Raw genomic sequence first — 10,549 nt, 5'->3', positions numbered from 1 at the left:
CCACGACGCTTTTCGAAGCGACACACACACGGATACCCACTCTGATACTGCCAGCATCTCGATTTCAGATTTCCAGCTTCATAGCTGGCAGGCTTTTTAACTCCAGAGCAAAGGGCGTCAGGAGAGGCTGCTCCACCTCGTCGAAAACTGAGCTATGTGCAAGATCACATGACCCCCCCCGACATTAGTAAGCAGCAAACCGAATGACATATATTAACAATGCTATGGTGTCACTACTGTGCCTACACCTCGGAGCTGTTTTATTTATGAAACCCTCTAAAATAGAGCTTTGGGTTTTAAATCGCTAAGATTGACCACAGTATGGCACCAGCGAAGCCTTTTCTTCCTCTGCTCTGGATTTCTTTTTAAGGAGAGATACTGAGAAAGAGGCAAACCGGTACAAAGATTTTGAGAGGCTGCCACCTCTCCTTACGCCAAAATTCTCTCCTTAAAATATAGACCCTCTTACACCTTGAGATCCTACAAGGAGGTAGAGAAGTACCTGGACATATGCAGGGAAAGAATCTGAAATGGGTCCAAAAGGGGCATGTGAAACTACCGGAATTGGGAGAAGAGGTGTTAACACAGTGCTTTTTAAATTTACTGCACATTTGGACACAAAGGAGCATTTAGAAAGACAGAGAATCCGTGAAACACGTTATCCACAACAGTCTTTCCCAAGCTTGCACTTTGCAGAGGTGCAGGGCCCTAAGTCCCACTATCCCCAACCAACAAGCAAAGAATCCTGTGCAGCAAGGAGAATATGGCAAACGAGTAGCCAAGCCTTTGGCTGCAGGTTTCTAACAAGAAAAAATACACACTGCGAACAGCTTTCTTTTCCCTGCAATTGTTTCTTACAGTAAACCAGAAAATACAAGATGCCGTTTAAAACTGGAACAGAACAGTTGCGCTCACAAGACTCCAGGTGGCAGAGAGAGGGGGACATGGAAAGCAACTAGCTCCCTGGTGTCTCAAAACACACGCAGACCGGTAACAAGAGCATGAACATAAACGAAGGAGCTTGCCGATACTGAAATAAAAACCAGTTTGAGTCACATGAGGTTGGATGGATTAAACCCAAACTGAGCCCAGTCCTCTTTCAGGGAAGGGGCGGGAAAGGCAGCATCAACTTGTGCTCACCATCGAAAAGTCATGGAATTACGGTTGGGAAGGAAAGCCAACAAGTGCCAGGAAGGGAATCTGGTGACCGTAGCGTAATGTACTATCTTGAAACCTAGTTTTAACAGCAGCTGTAGCTGCTAGACATCACAGCTCATGATAAGCACCAGAGACCTTCTATTTACAGAAAGGCCAATTTTAGGAGTGGGGGGAGAAGCGAGGGAGGGTCACGTGTGCCACGTTGGCCTGCTTAAGAGCAAAGAAAAGGGTAGTGTAGGGCTCAGCACTAAGAAAGTGGATGCCATCGGGAGACGGCCAGTCAGTCACATTCATGTTCCAAGTTGTTTAAGAAATATGTATGTGTATGTATATACATATATAAAAAACAATCCCCCTACCCAACTGTCATCCAACACATGAGTATCAAAATGCAGGAGGAACACCTGACAGTTATGTAGCTTGCCCTCCCCACGCGTCAGGTCTGCAGGTCCTCCCCAACACTTAACAGCGGTTGCTGTTCTTGGCTTGCACCGGGGGTGGGGTGGGGGGTAAGGACCGGCACACACACAACACGCAACCTCAACAAGCATCTAAGGTAAGAAGCATCAATCGTTGGTTTCCGGGTCCGTCTGGGCCATGTAGGCGTCCAGCTCGGCATCCAGGTGTCCTTTCGTCTTTGACATGTATGCATCAAGCTGGTTGTCCAACTGCTCCTTGGTCAGTGCGGGCCGGGTGGAGCCTCTGCCTCGCCCTCGGCCTCTTCCCCGGCCGCCAAAGCCACTCCTGCCTCTGCCCACCATGCCACGACCTGATTGCAAGGGAGCAAAAGCAGAGTTGAGTGCTGCCCGAGCCCCCCAGGAGGTGCTTTCCCCAACCTATGACTGCACAGGGCCTTCCCTGTGGGAAGGGAGTGCTGGCGAGTTAGTGCAACGCACCTGGAAGGTACCTGTTGCAGAGGCTGGAACAGACACCTCTCGTCTGAACAGACCAGGGACACACGTCAGCCAGCCTTTCTGCTGCAGCCCTGCCTATCTGTGTCAGGCGTCTGCCCGCAGCCTTTTTGCCAAGCATTTTAAACAAGCAAGTGGAGCACTGTGAAAAGCAAGGATCCACAGCCTTGTGGGCCCTCTTGGGAATTCACAGCAACGTGGAGACTGAGCTGACCCACCCATGAAACAGCTTCCACGATGGGTCTGGCCAATTGCAAAACATCCGTTTCTCATGAGGCGAAGTAAAAGGAAAGTAATTGGTGCAGGAACCGGACTCCAAGGCTGAGGCGGAGGTCTGAGCTCTGGAGCACAAACCATTCACTGTGCAGCAAACCAGCCTCAGTTAAAACATAAGAGTTCTAACATCTTAGGAAAGTGAAATTGAGCCAGGGAGCCTGACAGCGGATCCCAGGCACCAAGCTTGAGACATGATGTGAAAAAGAAAGTTCTCTTTCCTTCCCAGACTCTCTCTCCTGGGAGAACTGTACTGTGTAATACGTTTCTGGAGGACCAGTGCATGTGGACGTAGCAGCACCTCTGATAGGACCCTGACTGAGGTCTTCCCAGGGGAAAAAGCCACATTTCAAAGTGCAAGACCCAATCAGAAAGCAGATCATGCCAATGCTCCGCAGAGACACCGTGAGAATTGACCAGTGTACAGACACACTGGGATTGTAAACAGGCCTCTCATGATGTAGTTCTGTGCCCTCCCGCGCATAAGTGAGATCTGCCAAAGGGCAGCAGGAATAAAAAGCGAACACAACCTATTGTCAGAGTTCATCTCACTCACCTCTGCCGCCAAGTCCACCGCGTCCCATGGCTCCTCTGCTAAGACCACCTCTGCCGGGACCACCCCGTCCTCTAATGCCTCCTCTTCTCAGGCCCATCCGAGGAGCCATGCCCCGGCCTCCCCGAAGTAAACTCTGACCTACAATAGGGGGAGGAAGAAAAAAGAGCTGCCCATTCAACTTTCAGGGGCTACTTCTGCATCACACATCTTTACACAGTTCTCAAGCAGCTTAATAATTTTGTCAATAATGACAAAAAAGCAATCAAGGGCCGCTGCTTCTTTAGAAATTCTCTTCTCAACCCCTAGCTCCTCCTCTGGTCCTTGCCATCCTTCCAGCAAAACCCCCCATGAATTTCCAAATCTGTCTTGTCATGCAAGAGCCTGTGGTTTCCGGAACCAGAGTGTCAGCCCCACCATCCAATCCCCAACTGAATCCCTGCCACTGGCTCAGGCTAGAAACATAGCAGGGATTACCAGAACTTACTCCGGGATCCCAGACTGTGTCCGTTGGCTCATGACACAGGCAAGGAATATGCGGAGATGGCCAGGGCTGGTTTTAGATGCCGCTCCCACCCAGCAAAGTGCTCACTGCCACATGCCCCCTCCACCCTCTCTCAAGTTTGTAGCACATTTCTGAACCCACTGAAAGGACACTGTGGCATCGGAACCACACAATTTAGCACATGAGCCAAACAAAACAAGAACTTTCCAGTTAATGGAAAGCCTAATTCATAAACTGAGGGATCAGCTCTGGAGAACTTCTAGAGGTGTTCACTATGCGACCTGCTATCACTGCAACCAAGTGTATACTCACCTCTTAAAGGGATTCCGCCTCGTATTAACATTCTTGCTCCGCGCCCACCGCGCATGGCTCCTCGGGGCAGGCCTCGCTGACCCATCAGCAACCCTCGCCCCCCTAAGGTTCCACGGCTCAGGGGTCCAGCTGGTCGGCCTAAGCGTGCCTGGATGTTACTCTTCCCCAGGCGCTGTTTCAGGCTCTTCTGGAAGAAGAGAGTGTTAAACAGGGAAACGCTGTGCACAGACAAGCAGCGAGCAACTGGCACCAGGGGATGGGCACCAACTGCTAGGGAAAAAAAAGTTTTATATGGCTGGCAAGTCTCTTATTCAACACACAGAGACCTACAGGAAGGAAAGGGTGAAGGGTCAAGCAAAGTGTTTGTTTCTGGACAAGTGAAAGAAGTAAATATGCCCCAAACAGCTGCTGTTCCGAGAGATACATAAGGACAGCATTTACAATATTGGTGGGATCACCCGGACTGGAAAGTTGTATTATTTGCTGTATAGAGATGACATTAAACATGGTTTCCCAGCTTGCACCGCTCGTGCAATCCTGGTTCAGTGACACGTTGGCAAACCTTTCAAGGCAAAGACAAAAACGAAAGGGGGTCACAGCTGTCCACTGGAACCCCCACTCCATAGGCAGGAGACCCCCCGTTCCACTTCTGAGCTCTATGGTGAAATGACTGCCAGGCTGATATGATGGGAAAAGCAGACAAATGGCCCAACGCAACAGGACGCAGCTTCACACGAAATCTATTCTAAAAGGCTTATCATGGAGGGACAGACCTTTGGCACAGAGAGCTTATGGACAGAGCAGCTCGGTGCTAGAAATATTCAGATTTGCATTCTAAAAACCAGCACTCTTGCTGGTTCCTGCCCTCTCATTTTAAAAAACCCAGTCCAGTTTTTAAGAATGAAGGGCAATACAGTTAAGACTTTTTTTTTAACAGAACTTGCTTTGTGGCTCTGGTATTCCAGGGATCTGAAACTCCTCCAGGAGTTGCTATTCCTGAACCTGGTCTGGTCCCACGGCTCCCAACAAAAACCCTTCTGGGTTTGCAGGCAGGCAATAAATGAAAGAAGTCCTTGCCTCTGCGTTCAGCTGCACAAGCTCTTCCTTCTGAAGACGTCCTTTAGGCAGCTGACTCTGCAGAACGGCTTAACTAGCATTTACTCCACATGGTGCCAGACAGATGGTGAGGTTTATTTGTATGGGGGAACCCTCAAAAGGATGATTCTGGTTTTATGTGCCACAACTGTTTTATGGTGGCTTTTTTGGGTGTGTTTTTGTGTCTGCATTTCACATATTTAATGTACTGCACACCACCCAGACAGCTATAGATATTGATCCATTTAAAAGGACAAGCAGCAAATAAATTCTGGAAAAGATGTCTGGTTAGGGGCCAGGAGGACCACTTGGCCCCAGAAGCTCTACCGCTTTCAAAGTCAGACAGACCAACAATGATCCCAGCTAGCTAGCAAACCCCTCGGTTTCTAGGCCACACAGAGGATTGGGGCAGGGGAGCTATATTTAACCTCGCCCCTGAGTGATGCAGGGCAGCCACTTAAATAACGCCCTGACAAATAAGTGGCTCCCTTAAAGCAGGAAGCCTCTCCAATGACTCAGCATTCGGTGGGGGGAACCTTTTCTCCTCCTTTGGTAAGGAGACACCACAGAGTAGAACAAGTTGCTAGCCCTTAAGGCCATGAAACTACACCCAAAAACATGCACATGTGCGAAGATCTCAGAAACCCGAGGACATCTGAATAAGGCTTCTGGCGGTGGCTGTAGCAGCGAGAAGGCTTCAATACCCTACTAAGTGATGGTTCTTCACTGCATCCAGGCAATTCTGAAGCAAATATAGGTGTCTTCTTTAAAGATGCAAGATTACGTACATCGAGGGCTAAGCGAGCCTAGCCAATCGTGTATTAGTTATACAGAGAGCAAAACACAGATTTTCTTTGGAAAGGACCGCGATTCCTCAGCGGCAGCGTTTTTCTTGCGCTGTTCTGCACAAACCACACACCTCTGGTGACATGTGGCCACCAAGACAGGACTAGGGTGGTTTTCTGCCACGCCGTCCACTTCCTCACCCTGCCACCTGGAGTCACCGCAGGCAACAGGCACGCGCTTTGACGCACTCAGATGTCGCCTGGCATCGCTGGAGAGTTGAGGCAGGCCGACTATAGCGGCCTCTGCATGCAGTGCTGCCTTTCACCCCCAGAGCGCCACTAAATCGGACCGCCCAGTCCAGGCTAGTCCCCGGAGTGCCAGGGCACAGCATGAGGCAACTCAAATCCACCACCTGTGCGCTCAGTGCTTGCTCTCACCTGCTTGAGTTTTAGGGCCGCCTGGACAGAAGGTCTATTCTCCATCTGCTGGGCCAGCCTCCTGTTGCGGGCACTGGCTAACTGTTGCTGCTGCATGGTGGCGCGAATGTTCACAGGGATCGGCTGTTTGTTCTTCAGCATGTTAGTAAAGCTTCAAGGTCGAACAAAACGGGTGTTTAAATAAATTTTTCATTACAAACGCATTTTCAACCGGCATTTCATGGCCCTCAGAGCAGGACAGCTGCATCCCATGAACTTTTACGTAACAATGTGGTACACAGTGAACATCACGTTACTGAGTTACGGATCTTTGTTGTGTTTCCAGAAAACGTGCAAAGACAGGACATTCAAAAGGAATGGGTTAGTGCAATATATTAAAACCAGAAGTGGTAATTTTATAAAGTTTGTGATTTCAAAGAAAAGAAAAGGAAAGGAAAGGAAAGGAAAGGAAAGGAAAGGAAAGGAAAGGAAAGGAAAGAGATGGAGACACACAAAGCAATAAGCTGGGAATGGTGACAAAACGGGGAGAAAGATATAAAAGAAAGAGAGAAGCAATGCTAACTTAAAATGAATAGCAAGCAGCCAAGATAGATGAAGGCATCACCAAGTCAGATTGTGCACTAAAATATTAAGTCACCTGCCAGCTAGGATGTCCTAAGCCCGGAAAGCTGGACCACAAGATCTACCCCTCCCCCTCAAAAAGCTAGGGCCCCAGAACGACACATAACAGCTCCCTCATTGAAATGAAGGCTTACTGAAACCCCGACGTCCAGAAAGCACAGCAGCTGAAACGTGGCCCCACAATCCCTGCACCAAAGGGAGTTCAGATCTCAGCTCCCTGTGCAGCTCCTGCAGAAATAAAGACTCGCCAGCTTTCCATTCCCAGGTCTGAGGGCCTGTCCCATGCAAGCCTCCACTCCATAAAACAGATGGGGAAGAACTGTCTGGAGGCACCTGCCACTCACATCTGAGGCAACCTGAACTCCCTGGGATCAAGGCTTTGCCAGGGAGCAACCCAGCTCAACCCATCCAGGGAGCCTCCCCTCACCCTCCACACGACTCCTGCCTCTCCTGAGGCAAAGTACAGAGCTGCAATGGTGACCCAGAGCCAATCAGGCCAAATGCAGAACCCACAGGCACCATTTAAAGGACGCATGGCAAAGTTAGAGAGAGCTCCTCTGGGCAGGGTCCATCGATGCCCAGGGTTCTACCCAGTCTACCGCAGGGACTAAGTATCAAAAAGTACTCCTCCAGAATGGTCCTTCCTGATAAGATGGAGAAACACTATTTACAAATCCCAAATGTGAGAATGTTCCACATTGCCAGATGAGCAGGAGGGTGTTTTTACATTCATATCCTGCCTGTGGACTAACCACACAATGTTGAACTATGTAAGCCTCTGGTTTGTTCAAGCACAACTCTTTTTATCCTACTTGTGGGAAATGTTTTCCCAAATTACATGGAACCACGTTAAAAAAAACAACAACCTTCCCCTCTACCAAGAAAAGGTCACTGCTGACATGGCCAAACACGCAAGTTAGGAACTGAACAATCTACTCTGGACTGCTTTTAAAAACCAATCCAAGCATTTGCTGAAGAGAAGCAAGGTTTAAATATAATTTTGTTAATCTAGGAGGATCTGAACAGAAAGACAACAAAATTCACCCATTAGCTGGACAATTAAATTTACAAACTTTCCAAAGAGAAAAGGCAGAAAGAAAAGAATAAAGGCAGCCAGAGGAAAGGCAGCAGAGATGGAAGGAGGGGAACACGTGCCTCTTACAAGGTCCAAGGTCGGGGCCAAGGAGCCTTTGGGCTGATCAGAGCGGCCAGCTCCCTGCCTCTTACAGGCCAGACCACACAAGCACGTATGTCTGCCTAGGGCACAGCAGCAAGCCTCCTGCAGCTCAGGTAACATGCTACCATGCTACAGGGCCACCTATATAATGTGAACACATGTGGAAGAAAAAGGAGGGTGTGAGGTTTCTTTAAAACACATCCCACCACATTAATGTTTTCAGGTTATTATCAGACAGACCATTTTGCCCTTTTAACCTCGTGTACCACCATGTGCTGTGGGATTTAAGGCAAAATTGAGCTGCCCCTTGCTTGTTTGCATCTGGATAAATTAAGAGAAGAGCAAGGACCATGTTGCTTCTGGATACTGAACACAGTGACAATTAAGCAAAAATAAAAAATGAAAAAAAAATCTTATGGGCTGAAGTTGGCCGTTGAGTTCCTCACCGCTCGTTGAGAGACATCTTGGTGGTGCTCTTAAGCACGACTTTCGGTGCTGATTGCGCAGCCATCTCAGGTCCCCAGAATCTACAAAGAGAAAAAGCAGTAGTTACTGCTTCAACCAACCCACCAAGGATAGCAATAGTAGCAGCCAAGGAGATGATCGAAATAATCAAGGGCCAGAGCAAATGCTCCGTGAGGAGGAGTTACACCTCTTGAATAGAGGGATGCAAGCAGACAGAGAGATATCTAGGGAGATTAGTAGGAGACTCAGTATAGATAAATGGAAGCACTTCTTCACAATTACACTATGGAATTTGCTACTGGAAGAAATAACAATAGGCAGATAATTGGCTGGTTTAAAAGGTGAATTAGTTAAATCAATGAAAAATGACACCATTAAGAGCTACTACTTGCACTGGCTGCATGTGCAATGATTAGGCAACACTATGTCCATTAGCAGTTGTGGGGGTACTGTGGGCTTCCAGCAAGGCTTAGAATTCTGGAATAGAAGCCTCTGATCTGATCCAGCGCAGCTCCTCTTAAACATCCTTAAAAGGAAAGCCAGAGTGTGCACCAGGGCATCTTTTACAGCAAAGCTGGGCAACCTACAGCCCTCTTGATGCTTTGACCTTCAATTCTCTTCAGCCATTGCCAGTAGAGCCAGTCGTGAAGCTGAGGGGCAAAGCTCCACGATTCAGAAGGACGAGCAGAAAATTACGTCTTGGGGTGGAGGAGAAGAGCAGGACTGGGAGAACGGAGCGAAAGGGCACTATCGAGACCTGGCTGCCTAACCACTTGGGCAGCCTTTTTCCTCTCCTCTCCCCACCCGCTTTCCCTCCTGCACCAAAATCTTTTCGACTGCAGTCCTCCCAGGCAGAACAGCTCACCAGCAGTATCGATAAGGCGCTCTGAGAAAATCGCTCATTGATAAAACAAGTTATTTCCGACAATCAGGCCCTGCTGCGGCCCCCGCCGCACCGGAAGTACCCTGCGCTCCCCCCCCACTCTTCCCCAGGACTTCCGCTCGCCAACGTTCCGAGCCAATCACGTGGCCGGGACGGGCCTCGCGGCCTGGGCAAAGCCACCCGGAGCAAGAGGCCACGCCCCCTTGGGCCCCGCGTGTAACGGACGGCGGCTCCCCCTCCCCCGTTCACTCACCGTCGGGGGCGGGGCTCGCTCTGTTCCGCCTGCGGCCCTGGCGGCGTCGGCAGCGGCGGGAGGCTCCGCTCAGGCTTAGCCCGGCCTCCCCCCTCAGGTACCCCGAACGCAAAGATGATGGCGGCGGGGTTTTTTCCTTTGTCCACTTAAGCCGCCTCTCGGCAGCGACGCCGCTTCTACCTCGGCGCCCGCCCGTGGTTCCCTCGTCCCCTCAGGCCTCCGCTCGTTCGTCCCCTCTCCTCAATTTCTTCTCAGAGGCAGCCCGGCAAAATGGCGGCGCCGTATATTTGCTGCGGAAACGGCGCATGCGCCAGCACGGTGGGCGTGGCGAGCAGGAGGCAAAAGGGGCGGCCTCTATTGCCTATTACGCAGGCGCAGTTTAACGCTGGTTAGACAGCTGGGCGGGACTAAACTGCGTCGCACGGCGCGTAGTGATTGACAGGCGGGGACTTACCGGGGGCCTGTAAGGGGCGGGGCTGCGCCTGAGCGGCCCGCCTCCAGCTAGGCTAAAGGGGCGGGGCTTCCCGGATTGTAGGGGCGCGCGCTTGAATTCCCTACCACGAACGGGGCCGTGTTTAGCCACGAGGGGGCGCCCTTCCCCATGGCAAAGGCCAGCAGGTTTCCTCGGGAGTAAATCCTATGCCGTTAAATAGCTTTTATTGTGGGCCTCTAGCAGGCTCGGATCCAAGGGAGCACTCTGCAGCTACAATACTTGTGCAAATTGTAGTTTGGAGTATTTTCGCATGCAAAAATTAACTTTATGGGGAAATCCAGATGTAAACACTGGCAAGAAAACATTTCTCGGGCGGACCAGTTGATCGCTTCACTGCGGATCAGCGGGCTGGTTCTCCCCTTTGGTGCACCGTGGATAAGACCCCAGCTGGGGGGGGGGGGGGATTGCTAGCAATCCTAGACAGCCAAGCCACTCTGCATTAGCACTGTAGGCTTCCAAGCTAATTGTACCAAAGCTGTACAAAATAAATAATTTTTTTTAAAGCTTGTTGGTCCAGACAATTTTCTGCCATTTCCTGTTTGTGCCTTAAATATAAGTAGCCAGCTACGCATCTTCGCTCCTTGCACATACACACACACACAATATAACAAGTAATTTGCGATTTAC

General features: G+C 50.1%; 1 protein-coding gene across 2 annotated transcripts; it reads right to left on the bottom strand.

Annotated features, from left to right (window-relative positions):
- Window positions 1-831: 831 nt before the first annotated feature.
- LOC123032669 (chromatin target of PRMT1 protein) lies at window positions 832-9,713 on the bottom strand. Of its 2 annotated transcripts, none has more exons than XM_044448747.1 (6): window positions 9,430-9,713; window positions 8,275-8,355; window positions 6,031-6,181; window positions 3,713-3,899; window positions 2,899-3,036; window positions 832-1,927 (listed from the first exon to the last, which is right to left on the bottom strand). In XM_044448747.1, the coding sequence occupies exons 2-6, from the start codon at window positions 8,337-8,339 to the stop codon at window positions 1,725-1,727; spliced, it is 744 nt and encodes a 247-aa protein (XP_044304682.1). In that variant the 5' UTR covers window positions 8,340-8,355; window positions 9,430-9,713; the 3' UTR covers window positions 832-1,724. The 2 variants fall into 2 exon arrangements, with proteins under 2 accessions (XP_044304682.1, XP_044304683.1); XM_044448748.1 differs by having other exon boundaries at window positions 3,713-3,896.
- Window positions 9,714-10,549: the final 836 nt, after the last annotated feature.

The sequence above is a fragment of the Varanus komodoensis genome, unplaced genomic scaffold, assembly GCF_004798865.1.
Source record: "Varanus komodoensis strain SLA01 unplaced genomic scaffold, ASM479886v1 scaffold55, whole genome shotgun sequence".
In the NCBI taxonomy this organism is placed as follows: Eukaryota; Metazoa; Chordata; class Lepidosauria; order Squamata; family Varanidae; genus Varanus; species Varanus komodoensis.
The sequence above is the reverse complement of the archived record's forward strand: the minus strand, read 5'-3'. Positions and strand labels throughout refer to the sequence as shown.